At 42.7% G+C, this 17,969-nt stretch overlaps 1 protein-coding gene across 17 annotated transcripts in view; it reads right to left on the reverse strand.

Moving 5' to 3' along the window:
• Nucleotides 1-17,969, reverse strand: part of Sbno1 (strawberry notch homolog 1) — a 53,631-nt gene that overhangs the window by 14,438 nt on the left and 21,224 nt on the right. For all 17 annotated transcript variants that reach the window (XM_042268073.2, XM_076561267.1, XM_076561276.1 and 14 more), the window contains 15 exons: nucleotides 17,007-17,142; nucleotides 16,826-16,931; nucleotides 16,576-16,729; nucleotides 15,852-16,034; nucleotides 13,967-14,064; nucleotides 11,479-11,630; nucleotides 9,675-9,872; nucleotides 8,980-9,147; nucleotides 8,718-8,893; nucleotides 8,274-8,405; nucleotides 2,780-2,915; nucleotides 1,890-2,002; nucleotides 1,715-1,786; nucleotides 1,225-1,324; nucleotides 88-162 (listed from right to left, as the gene is read on the reverse strand). In XM_042268073.2, the coding sequence (XP_042124007.2) occupies nucleotides 88-162; nucleotides 1,225-1,324; nucleotides 1,715-1,786; nucleotides 1,890-2,002; nucleotides 2,780-2,915; nucleotides 8,274-8,405; nucleotides 8,718-8,893; nucleotides 8,980-9,147; nucleotides 9,675-9,872; nucleotides 11,479-11,630; nucleotides 13,967-14,064; nucleotides 15,852-16,034; nucleotides 16,576-16,729; nucleotides 16,826-16,931; nucleotides 17,007-17,142 (1,999 nt within the window). The remainder of the gene's footprint in view (nucleotides 1-87; nucleotides 163-1,224; nucleotides 1,325-1,714; nucleotides 1,787-1,889; nucleotides 2,003-2,779; nucleotides 2,916-8,273; nucleotides 8,406-8,717; nucleotides 8,894-8,979; nucleotides 9,148-9,674; nucleotides 9,873-11,478; nucleotides 11,631-13,966; nucleotides 14,065-15,851; nucleotides 16,035-16,575; nucleotides 16,730-16,825; nucleotides 16,932-17,006; nucleotides 17,143-17,969) is intronic.

Genomic DNA, 17,969 nt, shown 5'->3' on the forward strand with positions numbered 1-17,969 from the left:
CACAGAGTGGAACTGAGGCTTCTGTAGTGCACAGCAGCCTAAGAAGGTTCCATCAATAGACAAACGTTCCACACACAGTGACATTACCTTTATCCAAAGTAAGAATTCCTGACCGATCTTCCACATTAATCAGGCCCACTCCTATCAATCCTTGCCGCACATCTGTAAGAAAAAAAAAAAATACCAACATTTTTCACAATCCAAATGATTCAGTGAACTGTTAATCAAACAGATTAAGTTCTAGGAATAAGATTTAACCTATGTAACTTGCTCTATTCCAATCACCTGAATTGAACTGCTAATCACCCTAAATCACCAAATCTCACATTGTGTCTGGTTTGTTTGGTTTCTAGTGTTTTTTGGTAGTGCTGGAGATTGAACCCTAGGCTGCTACCACTAAAATTTTCCCTAGCCCTTCATTAAAACACCATTATCACCAGATAGGCATGCTGGTGCACACCTTTAATCCCAGCACTGGGGAGGCAGAGGCAGGCCCATCTCTTCTGAGTGCCAGGCCAGCCTGGTCTACAGAGCTAGTTCCAGAACAGCCAGGGCTAATCAAAAAAATAAATGAATGAACAAACACATAATAAACAAAAATTTAGCCAGGTGGTGGTGCACGGCTAAAATCCCCAGTACTAGCGAGGCAGTGGCAAGAGGATCTCTGTGAGTTCCAGGTTATTCTGGTCTATAGAGTGAGTTCCAGGAATGCCAGGGATACACAGAAATACCCTGTCTTGAAAAAAAAAATCAATCAAACAAAAACACCTTTCTTTGTCTTTGGTGACTTCACACAGGACTCAAGAGGTTGAGGCAGGAGAACAGCTTCAAGTTAAAGTCCAGCATGCGTGAGTTCCAGGCCAACTTGGGTTACAGTTTATTTCAAAAAACCAAACCAGAGCTGTAGAGATGACTTAGGAGGTAAGGATGCTTGCTGCTGCCATGCCTGATGCCCTGGGACGCACAATGGTGACAGGGAATAAACTCCCACAAGTTGTCCTTTGATCTCCACACATGCAGGAACATTCACTACACCACTCCCTCAAAATAACTAACGCACGCACGCACGCACACACGCACATACACACGACAAATTTTATCTTTTCACAAGAGCATCCTGTATATTATACAGATCCTTTATCTAGGTACCCACAAAAATCACAACAATTTTGTACAAGTAGGATACTAGCTGATTAAGGATTACATAAGGACATCCCAAGTCACCTTTAAAGAATTCTCCAGGGTAGTCTGGAGGTGGTGAGACCATAGGAGAATCCAAGTTTACAATGGATTTCATAACGATTTCCAAAGCATTTCTTCCATACTGTAATAAAGAAAAAAATGTGTCAGTCAGCTTTAACATGTGGGTATTTTTTTAACCCACTTAAATGCCATGAAAACTCTAATTGTAACAAAATTCAGAACACATACTTTTAGGATTGTCTATTCTGTGCCCTTACAGATAGTCAGTACATTGATGACTTCTTTTATTTCTAATAACTCATTCTTGATGCCTTCACAAATACTCTAGTAGTGTTTTCCAACAGGAATAAAGGTATGTACAGACTAAATGATGTGTGACATCTCATCTCACATGAAGCTATACAAGGCAAAGCTAACAGCAAGCAGAGCATTTCTTTTTCAACAGCAATCACGTTCCCTTTCTGACACTGCACAAGCGGCAAACATCTGCAGCCTAGATGGAGGAATGTACCTTGTTGTCAAAGTTGAACCTGCTCAGATCTCGAGACTCCGTTGCTCTTCTGTCACCATGTGTAAGTGCTCCCTGGAAAACACACAACTCCTGGTCAAGTCACCATCAACCCCTCCCAGAAGTCAGTTAACACAAATCACCTGTCACATATATCCAACGCAACTCAAAAACTTACCAAACTCTCGAGTCTCTTAGCAACAATAGATGCAAATCTCTGCTCTCCAGCCAGTTCCGAAATCAAAAAGACATACTCTGGAGCAGTCACTTGGTTTGATCTATGTGTTCTTCCTGTAACAACAATGTATACAGTTCAATGATTATGTTCATTAGGTAGAGCAGGCTATTCTGAGATCTAATTCCTAGCATTTAACACTGAACAGGTATAAAGACAAGGTCTCATATAGACCAGAATGACCTCAAAATCACTATGTAGCTAGTCAGGCCTTAAACAACTAGTACTTCTGCCTCTACTAGTCAAGTGCTGGGATTACAAGCCTATACATCAAGCCTGGCTAAGTTGACACCCATCTAACTAAAATACCCTTGAAAACAAAAATTAAAGATAATATAACAACCCTTCTCATTGCTCCCCGAACAGCAAGTTAATTTTAACATCAATGTCATCACTACTCAAGGACAGTGCTGCCACCATTTGGTTAACCAGTGCTACTGCATAGCTGTTCTGGATGTTATGTGTGGTGTGGGTCACCAGGCCACAGGAAAATGCACAGGGATGCACCTTATATGCAGCTGCTAAGGATAGAAATGAACATGGAAATAGTTGGCTACTCTGACAGACCCACAAACTGCAAATCTACAATGAGGATACTTTCAAGAAACCCTGTTCTTGGAGGCCAGGGCCCCTGTGCAATCCTACCACTGATCTCAACACTGTCCAAAACCAGGCAAAAAGGAATCCATAATCCACTACACATCATAGTATACAGAGAACACATTTCCAATGTGGAATCTGAGTGTTCCAAGACTTATGGTGTCTCCTACAGACATGCACGCATGTCTCCAAAAACACCTTTCCTCCCAGAGGGATCTAGTGGAGACACTTACCAAATTGCTGAATCGCCCTATCAGCACTCCAGGGTAACTCCAAAGTCATGTGAACTCGTCGCCTTTGATTTACAGCTCTCCGATCTGCTTGTAATGAAATACCTGAGCTGGCAGCTTCTGAGATAATAGCAATATTCTATATCAAATTGAAAAAGCAAACAAAAATTACCTCTGAGCAAAGACAGGGAAGGTCAGTACCTAGAGAACTCCCTTTAGTGGACAGTGATGGACACCAGTACGTATTTTACTCCTTTTCAAAGCAGTCAGATGGCCTGCTGTCAGTCAGCGTGGCATGTGGTTGCCCAGAGCTGAGATTAGTGCTCCTAGTCTCCCTTAATACTAAGTATGAGCACATAGGCAAGCTGCAGCCAGTAAGACACAGGTGGTAGATATAATGTCCAAGAAACGTTATTTGGAGTAGAAGACAGGGCAGCGTGTCCTGAGTTTTCACGTGCCTGATGCACACAGGAAGGCCTACTGCCACTACCAATTGTAACCTAAGGAGGGAAATGCTAATGATGGAGCTCACAGGTGGAGAACACACCCAACAAGCACAAGACCCTCAGTTTAAGTCCCAGAACAGGAAGGGTGTAGGCATGATGATGTACACCTGTAATCCTAGTACGGAGGAGGCTGAGGCAGGAGGGAAAAATGAATCCAAAGCCATCCTGGGCTGCACAGCAAAGCCACACTCAAAAAAACAAGGATAGTAATGGTCTTGTCTCCTCCAGAGGCTGAAGCAGAGGACAGCTTGAAACTAGAAAGTGGAGAAAATGGAGAGCAGTCTAGGTAGAACAGCAAAGTCCTGTCTCAGGGGAGGGAGTAGAGGGAGAGGGAGGAAAGAGAAGAGTGGTAGAGAAAGTCAGAGCAATGTATTCATTTCTTCTTCTCCTTTAAAAACTGTTTCTGAGACCAAGTTTCCTATGTAGGCAAAGCTAGCCTAACCCAGGATCCACCTGCCTCAGCCTCAAAAGTTCTAAAATTACAGGCATATGCTACCACACTCTTAGTCAACACACCAACGTGTACATTGTCATAGGGTTTCTATTGCTGTGAGGAGACACCATGACCACGGCAACTCTTACAAGGAAAACATTTAATTGGGGTGGGTCACTTACCGTTTCAGAGGTTCAGTCCATTATCATCATGGTGGGAAACATGCAGGCAGACATGGTGCTGGAGAAGTAGTTGAGAACCCTACATCTTACAGGCAACAGGAAGTCAACAGAGACACTGGACAGTTCCTGAGCACAGGAAACCTCAAAGCCTGCCCCCACAGTGACACACTTCCTCTAACACGGCCATATCCACTCCAACAAAGCCACACTTCCTAATAGTACCATTCTCTACAAGCTTATGGGGATCATTTACATTCAAACTACCACATTCTACTCCCTGGCCTCCATAAACTTTTAACAATATCATAACACATGCCTTTAGTCCAACTTCAAAAGTCCCCATGGTCTATCACAGTCTCAACAATATCTAAAAGTCAAAAGTTCAAAGACTCTTCTGAGATTCACACAATCTCTTATAAAATCAAAATCAAAAACAGATTACATACTTCCAATATATAATGGCACAGAGTTAACGTTCCAAAATGTAGAAGGGAGCATACTGGACTATTATGATACTGTTACAAGCTTTGCGAGCCAGGGAGTGGATTGTGGTAGTTTGAATGTAATTGGCCCCTATAAGCTCATAGGAAGTGACACTATTGTGGGGGGAAGGGGGTCTGGCCTTGCTGAAATAAGTGTGTTGCTGTGGGATGGTCTTTGTGTATGCTGTGAATACGTGTTGCTACTATTGGTTAATAAAGAAGCTGTTTTGGCCTATGGCAAAAGAGATATAGAGAGAAGAAGCTGCGAGCTGCCAGGGGAGCAAGATGTAATAGAACACAGGTAAAGCCATGAGACAAATAGTGACATATAAATTAATAAAAATGGGTTAATTTAAGATGTAATAGCTAGCTACTAGCAATAAGCCTGGGCCACAGAACAAACAGCTTATAATTTATATTAAGCCTGAGTGATTATTTTATAAAAACGGCTGCTGTCCAGGTGGGACCTGGTGTGTCACTGTGGGGAGGCTTTGAGGTCTCTTTTGTTTAAGCTTCCCTCAGCGTCACAACCACTTCCTGTTGACTACTAGATGTAGGAATCTCAGCCACCTTGCTGTGGAATAATCCCTTTATCCACTGTGAGGATTGGTAACTGTGATTGGTTTAATAAACAAGCTGACTGGCCAATAGCTGAACAGAGTAATGTTAGATAGGCGAGCTAAACTAAGAATGCCAGGAAGGAGAACGGCAGAGTCAGGCATCCCTAGCAGATGCATGGAGAAAAAGATGGGCATGCCATACTGGGAAAAGTACAAGCCATGTGGCAAAGCATAGATAAGAAATGAGTTAATTCAAATATAATTTATAATTAATATAAGCCTCAGTGTGTTTATGTGGGAGCTGCTGGCAGGACAGAATCTTCTGCCAACACTCCCTCCCCAGCACCTTGTCTGCTGTGCTCTCACCATAACAGACTAAACCTCTCAACTGTAAGCTACCACCTCAATTAAATGTTTCCTTTATAAGAGTTGCTGTGGGGCTGGAGAGATGGCTCAGAGGTTAAGAGCACTGACTGCTCTTCCAGAGGTCCTGAGTTCAATCCCCAGCAACCACATGGTGGCTCACAACCATCTGTAATGAGATCTGGCGCCCTCTTCTGGCCTGCAGACACACATGCAGGCAGAACATTGTATATGTAATAAATAAATAAATCTTAAAAAAAAAAAAAAAGAGTTGCTGTGGTCATGGTTTCTCTGTGAAGAAACCCTACCAAGACATACATGAAAGAAATAATATCGGCTAGAATGATGGCTCAGAGGTTAAGAGCAGTGGCTGCTCTTCCAGAGGTCCTGAGTTAAATTCCCAACAACCACATGGTGGCTCACAACCATCTAGAATGAGATCTGGTGCCCTCTTCGGGTATGCGGGCAGACATGTAATAAATGTTAAAAAAGAAAAGAAAAGAAAGAATATCTTGTTTAAGCTGTAGTATGTAAGAGCAACTTCTTCCGAGTCTTATAACCTGATTTCAATTCAATCCCCAGGGCTCAGATGATTCCCCTCAGTTATTCTCTGACTTTCACACCAATGACATAGCACGCCTGCCCACAAACACACATCCACACAAGAAATAAATAAATGTAGTCATTTTTTACAAATATGATTGAACAACTGAGATTTGAATAGGAATGGCCCCCATAAACTGCTATGTTTGAATGTCTGGTCACAGGGAGTGGTACTATTAGGAATTGTGGTCTTGTTGGAGTAAGCCATGCATTGGACACAAACAGGCTTTGAAGCATCAGAAGCTCAAGCCAGGCCTAGTAGTAATTCTCTTCCTGCTGCTTGCTGATCTGGATGTACAACTCTCAGCTCCTCCAGCTGACGCCATGTCTGCCTGCGCACTGCCATGCTTCCTGCTATGATGATAATGGGCAAAACCTCTGAAACTGTAAGCTAGGTCCACTGAAATGTTTTCCTTTATAAGAGTTGTCATGGTGTCTCTTCACAGCAACAGAAACCCTAACAAAGACAACTGGTTGATTTTGACCAATTCCTTCCATACATAGGCTGATATTCAAGAGATAATCACGTAAACTCTCACTCCAATCCCGGGGAACCTGACATTGTCTTATGGCCTCCACACGCACCCAGAACATGCTTGGTGCATGTATACATACACAGGCGAAAACACCCACGGGTATGGTGGCATAAATGTTTAGTCCTAGTACAAAAGAAGGAGAGGAAGCTGGGCGGTGGTGGCGCACGCCTTTAATCCCAGCACTGGGGAGGCAGAGCCAGGCGGATCTCTGAGTTCAAGGCCAGCCTGGGCTACCAAGTGAGCTCCAGGAAAGGCGCAAAGCTATGCAGAGAAACCCTGTCTCAAAAAAACAAAAAAAAAAAAAAAAAAAAAAAAAAAGAGAGAGAGAGAGAGACAGACAGACAGACATAGGAGTTGTGGCATAAGCCTTTAATTCCAGCAGAGGCAAGGGAACCTTGGATTTCTAGGCTAGCCTGGTTTACAGAGCTAAGTTCCAGGACAGCCTGGAAAAGAAACACAGAAAAAAGAAAAAGAAATAGAAAAAAATAAAACTAAAAACAACCCATACACAAAAAAATAAAACTAAAAACAACAAAACTTTTCAAAAGCCACTTCTTTCCTGGGGCTAGAGAGATGACTTAGTGGTTAGAGCCCTTATTCTTGCAGAGGACTCAAGTTCAATTCCTAGTGCCCACTCAATGGCTCACAATCTATAACTTCAGCTCCAGGAGATCCAATGCCCTCTTCTGGCCTCTGTGGGCGCGCACGCACGCGCACACACACACACACACTTAAACAAATATTTTGTTTTTATTGTTGTTATTTTTTTTTTTTTGCGGGGGGAGGGGGGGGTCGGTCTTGGAACAGGGTTTCTCTTCTCTGTGTAGCCTTGGCTCTCCTGGAACTCACTCTGTAGACTCACATCTGCCATTTGAGTGCTGGGATTAAAGGGGTGCGGTGCTGCAGCTGCCGCCACGCCAGGCCACGCCACCCCACCCCCTGCCAGCAGCGTTTGTAAATACTGCTTTAGACTCAAGATTAAATGCCACTCTATGTCCTAACATTAACAGCTAACTGTCACCCCTGTGTTCTCTTTTGTTCCTTCACTGTCGTCACATGAACAGAGTTGTTCCTTGTGTTCTTCCTTTCACAACAGGCTACAAGTATGAAATCATGAGCCCAGATGAACTTTCAGTCCTAAGCTACTGTTGGGTATCTAATGGCAGCTATGCAAAAATAACTAATACAAGAAGGAAGAAAGGAAAGAAGGGAGGGGGAAAGAGAGCAAATAAGTCACTACAATGACTCACTACTGTTATATTCAGATTAAGTTACCCCTGTATCTCTCCAATTTTTCAGACAAGGCTTCATGTAGGCCAGGCTAGTTTAAAACTCCTGCTCTACTGTAGCCACCAAGACAGAGCTCCCAATCCTCCTGCCTCGACTTCCAAGGTGCATCATCTCACCTGGCTTGTGTGTCCAAGAGTTCAAAAGTTCTCCTAAATACCGAGAACAATGCTCTTCTGCACCATACAGAATCTACACTACATTTCCCTTACACTATAGCATGTAAAATAATAAGTACAGCTGTCATGCACACACACATTCATAAAACAGTCCTGGCTGGGTGGTGGTGGCACACACACTCAGGAGGCAAAAGCAGGCAGATCTCTCTGAGTTCAAGGCCAGCCTGGTACACAAAGGAGATCCAGGATAGGCTCCAAAGCTACACAGAGAAACCCTGTGTTGAAAAACCAAAACCAAAACAAACAAGAAAATCAGTATAATTACTAATAAAATAAACTATTCAACAAGCATATAAGAGAATCTGTGGGTATGAAGGGCAAACCCTTCTAAAGCCTTCTATTGAAAAGCACCCCAGGAAAACAGACCTTCTCTCCATCCATAAACCTTTGCTTCTCCGTTAGGTTTAGAATTTCCACAGGAACATCAACTTCCGACCTTGACTCGTAAGATATTCGTCCATCATCATTGCTCACCACCCGGCCCTTGCGGCCAGTCATCTGAGGAGTAAACATCAACACAGAGCTTTAAGGAAATTGGCTGGGAGCATGAAACATGGATGATACAAGCTTCACTGGGACAAAAGAACATGGCAACATGAAAAACTGGTCCATAGTGACCATCACAAAAGCTTCCCAACAGTCCAGGAACCAGGCTCAGGCAAACCTCAGCCTTATGTAGTCATATGCTGAGAACTAAAGCAGAACAAGGTTCTAAGCTGTGTCCAGAGAACAGGACACTCACATCACAGGACTTAAAGCGAGAACGAAATTGTAACAGGAAAGAGCACAGCACTAACCACATCTATTTACCTCAGCCACATTTTCAGGACCACCAAGTGCATCAATAAGTTCATCCAGGGTGTTAGGAGGGAGGTCTTCAGCTAATTTTTCTAGTTTATCAAGCAGGTCTTTCTTCATCTGCTGTGCCCTTTCTACAGCATCCTGACTCGTTATAAGGCTACTGTTACTGTTGGTGTTACTGTTAGCTGATAAAGAACATTTGTTAATCAGTCAAACTTCAATACCCAATTGATAACAGCACATTTCCAAAGCAGGATTTTCTGCACAGTACCTGATGCACTGTTGGGAGCAGGTGAGATGACGGGCGTAGAGGAGAAACTAGGCCGCTTTGAACCAAGACCTGATGCTAACAAGGCACTTTGAATGGAATCTGGATCTATACTTTTCTTCTTCTTTTTATCTTTGCTTTTCTTGTGGTCTTTCCTAATTAACCAAGGATCTAAAACAAAGGCAAATATGTATCAAATAATTTGTTAGACCAATATAGACTTCTTTTTTGAGACAGGGTTCTAGTTGTCCTGGAACTCGCTCTGTAGATCAGGCTGGCCTCAAACTTATAGAGATCCACCTGCCTTTGCTTCCTGAGTGCTGGGGATTAAAGGTATATGCTACCACAGCCCGGCTGATTTGTTTTATTTTTAACTATGGGTATGTGTGTGGATCTGTGAGGGTTGATGTACAGTCCAGGCAGGTGTCTGTCTAAGTCAAATGTTCGTGGAGCTGGAGTTCAGGAAGTTATGAGCTCACCAACTCATAACTGCTGGAAACTAAGCTCAGGTTCTCTTAACCACAGAGCCATCTCTCCAGCACCTTTACTTTTTGTCTGTTTTTCAGACAGGGTCTCACTATGTAACTCAGGCTGGCCTGAAAACTCAGAGACAGATCCTCCTGCCTCTGCTTCCCTAATGCTGCGATTACAGGTGTACACACAGCCCAGCAGCCGAGTCAGTCCCCTTGTGAACTCACCATCCTCGTTGTCCTCACTGGACTCATCTCTGAAGGGATTGAAATCGTCATCGTCACCAGAGCTCATGTTTTTAGAGCTCTCATAGTCGCTTTCTTCATTGTCAGAGACATCAGACTCACTTCCACTGTCGTCAGAACTGCTACCAGTAAGGCCACCAACTTTTCGTGCTTTTTTGGCTTCTCGGGTTATTTCTTCACCTACCCTCAAAGCCCCAAACAAGAGTCAGCTGGAAATTCAATGTTTCTACAGACCCATGGTGTCAGAGTTTAGATTATTAGTTGAGTCTAGTGAGGACTGCAGGCAACACGAGTGCACATTTGAACAACAAAGCAAGCTGACAAGAACCAAGAGCCCTGGTCATGGTCAGCTACTCAACAAAAAACTAGATATATAAATACAACCTCAAAACTGATGGAAAGAAAATGAGGGGCTGGATCAAACCACATTACATGCACGCATGGTTGAAACCCTCAAACCACACAAAATAAACACAAACTCAAGACTGAGTGCAAACAGGCATGAAATAATTAGAAAAATTAATCTATAAGCCAGGTATGGTAGTCTCTAACTCCAGCACTTGGGACAGAGACAGACAGGTCTCTGGTGAGTCGAAAGCCTGCCTAGTCCACAGAGTGAGTTCTAGGTGCATTAGGATTACATGAGACCCTGTCTTGAAACAAATGAAGCAGGAGAAGGACAGACAGACATACTGATTTATAAAAATCTTATTTTTAAAGGTAAGTAAGTGGTTGGTTTGAGTTACCTAATATTTAGAAAACAGACTGTGGCTGTTATAAAACTAAAACCAAACACTCAGAGGTTCTCTTATTAATGGACCAGAGAAAACCTAATTTTGAGACACAGGGAGAAGTCAGCTACTCTACCCCATTACTCAATCAAAAAGCACAGGGTGTGTTAAGGGGTAGTAGTCCACTCACTTCAAGTGCATTACAAATGTGAGGACCACTGAAATGGTTCAGTAGATCGAGTGCTTGTCATGAACCCTGAAGACCTGAGTTGGACCCCAAAACCTAAATGGTAAAAAGTGATCAACTCCTGCAAATTGTCCTCTGACCTCCACATTCACAACGGCCCATGTGCATCCACACACTAACGTTATATAAAAACATTTTACTATGAAGAGTATGTATTCTGTCCTATCTACACTGATTGCAGTGTCAGTCACTCCCGAGAGCACACAGCACTGCAGCTATTTCTGTCTGAGTATGTTCAGGCAGGAGCCCAGGGCCCAGAAAGCATCCTGGCTTTTCTATCAGAATCCACTCCTCACTTCTGAACGTCCAACAGCACAGACAGCACCAAACACAGACTCTAGTTTTCACCATCACAAGCTAGTCATCACACACGGGGGAGTGAATGCACTCTTAAAGATTGATAGCTGCACTAATCATTAGCCTCAGCCAGCAAGGCAAACATAATGCCTGCAACCCAGCTGCTCCAGAAACTGAAGCAGGAGGAAGACAAGCACCACCCAATACTTCCAAATGAGGGGGTGACCAGCCAGTTCCACATTTATTAACCAGCAGCACTGACAACACAGAGACCAAGTGACCCTACCAAAGCCTAACCTTCCCACAGAGCTGAAAAGGTTCTCATTTCTAAGTGCTGGACAGAATATCCAGCTAATCCAAGGAAGTGGGAGCACCTGTGTATTCCCTCAGGACTCAGCAAAGGGAAAGCAGCAGCCCCTTCCCACTCAAGGAAGGCAGGAGCTCGGTCACAAACAGCTACTCCAAACTCAGACCATCGGCACTGTTAGCATCAACTAAAAAGAGCACTCACCTTTCCGCTTCTTCATCTTGTTTTCTTTACAGGGACTATCTCTCGGTGAACTGTTGTTACTTGGAGCTGTCAAATCGATTCCTAGCAAACTATAAAGTTTCTTCCTGTCTGGAGCAGGGAAGTGTTTTTCAATGAGTGACTGCAATACCCCTCTGTAGGAAAAAAGCAGTGAACTTTACTACTACTTTTTTTTTTAAAGATTTATTTATTTATTATGTATACAGTGTTCTGCCTGCATGCATGCCTGCAGGCCAGAAGAGGGCACCAGATCTCATTACAGATGGTTGTGAGCCACCATGTGGTTGCTGGGAATTGAACTCAGGACCTCTGGAAGAGCAGCCAGTGCTCTTAACCACTGAGCCATCTCTCCAGCCCACCTTACTACTACTTTATGTGACACTTGTAAAAATATATATATATATTTTCTTCAATCTTAAGAAATACTTCTAGCTGGGCAGTGGTGCCACACACCTTTAATCCCAGCACTCAGAAGGCAGAGGCAGGAGGATCTCTATGAATTTGAGGCCAGCCTGGTCTACAAAGTGGTTCCAGGACAGCCAGGGCTACACAGAGAAATCCTGTTTCAATCCCCTGGCCCCCAAAATTAACACAGGTTAAGTAGATTTTAAGAGAAGCATGTCCAGTAGCAGTAAACAAGACAACACACCCATCTTTTATACTTTCTATCGCTTACCTTAAAGAACAGGACAGGCTCATTGGGTAAGGGTTTGCTCTGGAATGAGCATGAAGACCTGAGTTCAAATCCCCAGCAAACACATTAAAAGCTTAGTAAGGCTGTATAGGCCTGTTACCCAAGCATTGGAGGGAGGAGACAAGCAGCCAGAGATCTCACTAGCCAGTCAGTCTAGCTAAAGTGGCAGGAATTCAGTTCAGAGATTCTCTCTCTCTGAGAGAGACAAAGCAATAGAAGACACAACCCTCTGTTGCCTACAAGTCTGTACACAGGAGCATGCACTGCACTTATTTGTAACACATACAAGTGCATACACATACACACATCACCCAAATACAAACCACTATTAAAACTAAAGGGTTTAAAAAGGAGGGCATAAGTGGGTGTGGTTGCACACACCTTTAACCCCAGCACATGGGAGGCAAATGAAGGTGAATCTCTAGGAGTTTGAGGCCTGCCTTGTCTACAAAGCAAGTTCCAGGACAGCCAGAGCTGTTACACAGAGAAACCCTGTCTCTAGGGGAAATAAAAAAATGTGGGCCAGGGGCAGGGAATAACAGTACTTTATTGTAATCACAACTGCTGAGGGAGGCTTAGGCAGGAGATGGCTTAAGTTCACAAGTTCAAGACTGGCCTGGAAAATACAACAAACTAAACCAAGAGGCTACTGAAACTAATTTCAGTAATACACTTAGTTACCGCAACACGATGCTTCAACGTGTAATCAGTGCAATTTCTTACATTTTTATAAAGTGTCTTTGAAACTTGGTGTGTTTTACACTAACATCATCAATGTACCTATACAGACACTTCAATTGCTCAGTAGAGTCACATGTAACAAGTGGCACTTTCTTAATGATTCAAAACAAAAAAGTAATTCAAATTTTGCTCTCATAAGCAGTTTTCAGTAACAGGAGTCTTTTAAAGCATGGGGTTGTATGCCCCCAACACACACAAGCACAGAAGCACAGTCTCAAAGCTACTGTGTTGTTTTATTATCAGTTAGTATTTTCCAAGATTTAAAGAAAAAAATTCTTTTCTGTTTTGTGTATGGTTGTTTGCCTCCATGTATGTGTATGAACCATGTGTGCCCAGTGCCTGCAGAGGGCAGACGAGGGCATCGGATGCCCTGAACTGGAGTCACAGGGGTTGTGAGCAGCCGTGTGGGTCCACCGCAGGAGCAGCCAGTCTCACCAGCCTCCTCCATAACATCTTAGAAACTTTCTGAAATTCCAATTCCCACTTTTTGTTTTTGTAAAATTGATTTTAAAATTATGTGTATATGTGTCCATCCATGGACATGATGTACATGTAGTACAGGTGCCCTCAGAGCTGTGAGCATGAGATAGATCCCTTGGAGCGGAAGCTAAACAGGTTTGGAAACGTCCTCTAGGAGAGCGATATGGGTTAAGCACCGAGCCATCCTCCCTATTCCCAGTGTGAAATGTTTAGAGCAGATCCTGGTCTACGGTGGCAAACTAAGTGTCACTCACAAAAGCAATGGTCAGTCACGTTAAACCAGAACATGGGATCTGAAATTAAGCCAACTTAAAGATGTACAGAACAAAATCCAGATGTGTTAGTCCACATACTCTAAAGTTGCCAAATGTTCAGCATTTCAGGATTATGAACTATCTACCTTCTATTTTTCATAAGATTTAGTATAAAGAAAGCACAAAAAACTCTAAAACTCAGATAAGGACAACTTTTAAAGATGATGCAGGTTAAAAAAAAAAGGAAATGCCAATGTTTCAACTAATTTTATATTCAAGAAAAAATTAAAAAAAAAATTACTTGGCTGTTGAAACAAAATCATTTAGTTCTCCTCCACCCTCTTCCAAGGCCTCCAAAGTTCTCGCTTCTCCTGTAGACTGCAGACCAATTACCACACACTGGAAAACACAAAATACACAATTATAAATAACTTAAGGCATATGCCAAATATCTAGTAACAATTCTTAAAAGATTTCAAAAAATAACCATTATATTAAAGCAATTTGGGCTTCATTTTCTCTATATGAGGTATGCTATGTTAAAAAGTGAGAGAAAGTCAGGTATGGTGCTGCTTGCCTTTAATCCTGGCACTCATAAGGCAGAGGCAGGCAAATCTCTGTACATGTGAGGTCAGACTATTCTAGAGAGTTCCAGGATTGTGCAGAGACCCCGTCTCCCTCCCAGGTCCAGAAAAAAAAGTGAGAGAAAATAAATTATATAGAACACGACAAATGTCCCTGACCCTTATGTTTTTTGCTCTCTTTCTCTCGTTCTGCAGCACTGGCTGTCACTGACCTCTCTCTGGCCCCCAAATGCTGGGATTAAAGGCATGATCTACCATCCCTGCAACTCTTTGTGTTTAAAGCAGATACATAACTAACCAAAGCAAGCAAGCTTAGGGCAATACTTAGTTATTAACGGAAAGAGCACAGTTGAACAAATTACACAGCATATACTCTGCTGAAATTTCTCAGCAGGCATTATTGTGTATTTATATACACAAAGATATACAAATATTCATTGTTTGGATGTGCAGAGGTAGTCTGTCTTGATACAAAGTCTCAAGTAGATAAATTCAAACTATGATCTAGCCACAGCTGGCTTTGAGCTTCGGATCCTCTACTTTCTATCTCTCATGTGATGAGATGACACATACACACTAACTGGCATTTTTATAACTTTTTTCTTTTTCTTTTTTTTTTTTTAAGATTTATTTAGGGCGGTGGTGGCGCACGCCTTTAATCCCAGCACTCGGGAGGCAGAGCCAGGCGGATCTCTGTGAGTTCGAGGCCAGCCTGGGCTACCAAGTGAGCTCCAGGAAAGGCGCAAAGCTACACAGAGAAACCCTGTCTCGAAAAACAAAAAAAAAAAAAACAAAAAAAAAAAAAAAAGATTTATTTATTTATTATGTATACAGTGTTCTGTTTGTATGTATCCCTGCAGGCCAGAAGAGGGAGCCAGATCTCATTACAGATGGTTTTCAGCCACCATGTGGGTGGTGGGAATTGAACTCAGGACCTCTGGAAGAACAGCCAGTGCTCTTAACCTCTGAGCCATCTCTCCAGCCCCAAACTTTTCTTTTTGTTGATTTTTTTTTAGGCAGGGTTTCTCTGTGTAGCCCTGGCAGTCCTGGAACTCGCTCTGTAGATCAGGCTGGCCTCAGGCTCCTGAATGCCTCTGCCTCCTGAATGCTGGGATTAAAGTCGTTCACCATCACTGCCTGGCTTACAATTTATTTTGAAGGATCTGTTTTTAGTGGCACATACCTGCAATCTCAGGACTTGGGATGATGAGACAGGAAGATTGCCATGAATTCTAGGGCAGGCTAGATGACCTATCAAATATCAGACTTCTCTAGGCTACAGAATAAACACACTGTCTCAAATGAAACAAAAAATAAAATAAATTATGAAAATAAAATCTTACTGCAATAGTATTTTTAGCAATGTCCATTTAAAAGACTATTCCACTGCTGAGCCTAGTGATGAGTATCTTTAATCCCAGCACTCAGGAGGTGGAGGCAGAAAGATCTCTGTGAGTTCGAAGCCAGCCTGGTTTACAGAGGGAGTTCCAGGACAGGCAAAGGTGGAAACAGACAGACAGAAAGACTACTCTGAGTAGAAGACCTCATTAGAGGAAGACTAGCCGGCTGAGCACAGACTGAACTAGACATTCTCCAACTTACCTTCCCATTCTTGATCTCCTCCCGGGCCAGCTGCACTACCCTTTTCACTTTGGATGCTATGCACAGGTACTTAAAAAACCTCTGGTGAGCAGACCAGAATTGACCCCACATAGATTTCTTCATTCTCTGCTCAGCATCAATCAAATCTGCAGCTTGCTGAAATCTCTCTCTAGCGATGACCCACTGGAAATACACAGACAACATATTACATATACATTTGAATACCATTACTTAAGTGTAACCCCTTTAGCCAGGCATGCCTTTCATTCTAGCACCCAGTAAGCTGGAGGATCTTTGTGAGTTCAAGAATAGCCTAGTCTAGACATAGCATAGGGAGTTCCAAGCCAGCTACAATGACACAGTGAGACCTTGTCGCCACAAAAATTAAAAATGACTCCTTCAACCAAATTACTCTGCAGTCACTTGGGAATCTCTGGATAATTTTTAGGATGCTCATACAAAAATGTCTCAAAATGTATACTAAGGCACATGGTTTACACTGCAGTTGTGAACTTGATTTAACTGAAAAAATGGCTGTCTTTTATGAATTACCATAAAAAAATAAAAATATGGAAAATAAGGATGTTGGCCAATTAAGCAACTGTGATCATTATCTGCTGTTTTACAGCCCAATTACATTCTTCTATGTTGAAAATGTTTCAACCAATAAACCTCATTAAAAAAATTATCAGGCACATTAAAAATATTGACAAACATTTCTCACCAGCTTAACTGCTTTGTTATACATTTTAACATAGCTCTGAGAAAGAAGAACTTCCTCAATTTTGAAGGTCACTCCAGTAAAGCTCAGCTGTCGTGCAATGTACATTCCTCTAAGCTTCATATCCATAGCAACTATTTCCATGGCACCAACACCTCTGAACAAAATTAAAACACACAGTAACTATCAATAAACAAAACAGCACTTTCCACACAGCGATGTTCTGGCAGAACAGTGCCACAAGCCTTATTACCTGCGCTCCACTGCTTGGATAAAATCACTGAACTCTCTGAATGGAGTCCCCTCACCCCATATTCCAAGACGGTTCATATAGGCCATGTTACGTGGTTCAGAAGCACCTGGAAAAGCCCCAAACATATTATAGCTGCAAAAAGTAAATGTGCGCAAATCGTTCCGATCAAGTGTATACTCACCAGTGGCACTGGCATAAACAACTCTGGCTTTTGGCAATTTGTTCTGAAGCTCTAAAACGGCCAAGCCTGTCTTGGTTGGCTTTGAAGAACCCACGGGACACAGGTTTTTTGCTTTGTGACATTCATCAAACACTATCTGTAAGGAGGAGCTAAGGAACATATCAAAAGCAGGAACTGTCTATCAAGAGTGTGGTCTACAACCCTGGAGCCTACAGGTATTTTCTGTAAGATTCCACACATAACCCAAGAACCCTCTGTGCCTCATCTCTACTCCTTTACCTTGTCCTGCAAGCTTCTGAGCTATCTGCTCAATGTGGTATTGTGCAGAAAAGGAGTCACTGAGGCAACAACTATCCATTACAGCTAGAATTTCAGTAAACTGTAGAACAAATGGCAACTAACTTAAAATAGGATTTCACAACATGGGGCTCCTCATCAGGACAGCAGAAGCTGTGTGTGAGCAAGTAAGTGAGCACTGCTTCCTTGGTCTCTCCAGCACTCCATGGGAACAGGCATGGAGAACAGGCATGGAGAACAGGATGCAGCACTCCCCACATACAAAAGAACTGACTTGCCAGGATCTGGCCACTCTAATCATTACAGTCAACACTCCAAAATATTCACTTAGTCAAATTTTGTTCCAAAAGTTTATTGCCACATAATTTTTTTTTAAATGTGCATTGGTGTTTTGCCATGGGTGCCGGGTCCCCTGGAACTCGAATTACAGAAAGTTGTGAGCTGCCATGTGGGTGCTGGGAACTGAACCTGGGTCCTTTGGAAGAGTAGTCAGTGTTCTTAACCCCGAACCATCTCTCCAGCCCTAAACATAATTTTATTTATTTTTTTATTTTCTTGTTTTTAGAGAGAGTGTTTCTCTGTGTGCTTTTGGTGCCTGTTCTGGATCTTGCTCTGTAGACCAGGTTGGCCTAGAACTCAGAGATCCGCCTGCCTCTGCCTCCTGAG

This window comes from Peromyscus maniculatus, chromosome 23 (genome assembly GCF_049852395.1).
Source record: "Peromyscus maniculatus bairdii isolate BWxNUB_F1_BW_parent chromosome 23, HU_Pman_BW_mat_3.1, whole genome shotgun sequence".
NCBI lineage: Eukaryota > Metazoa > Chordata > Mammalia > Rodentia > Cricetidae > Peromyscus > Peromyscus maniculatus.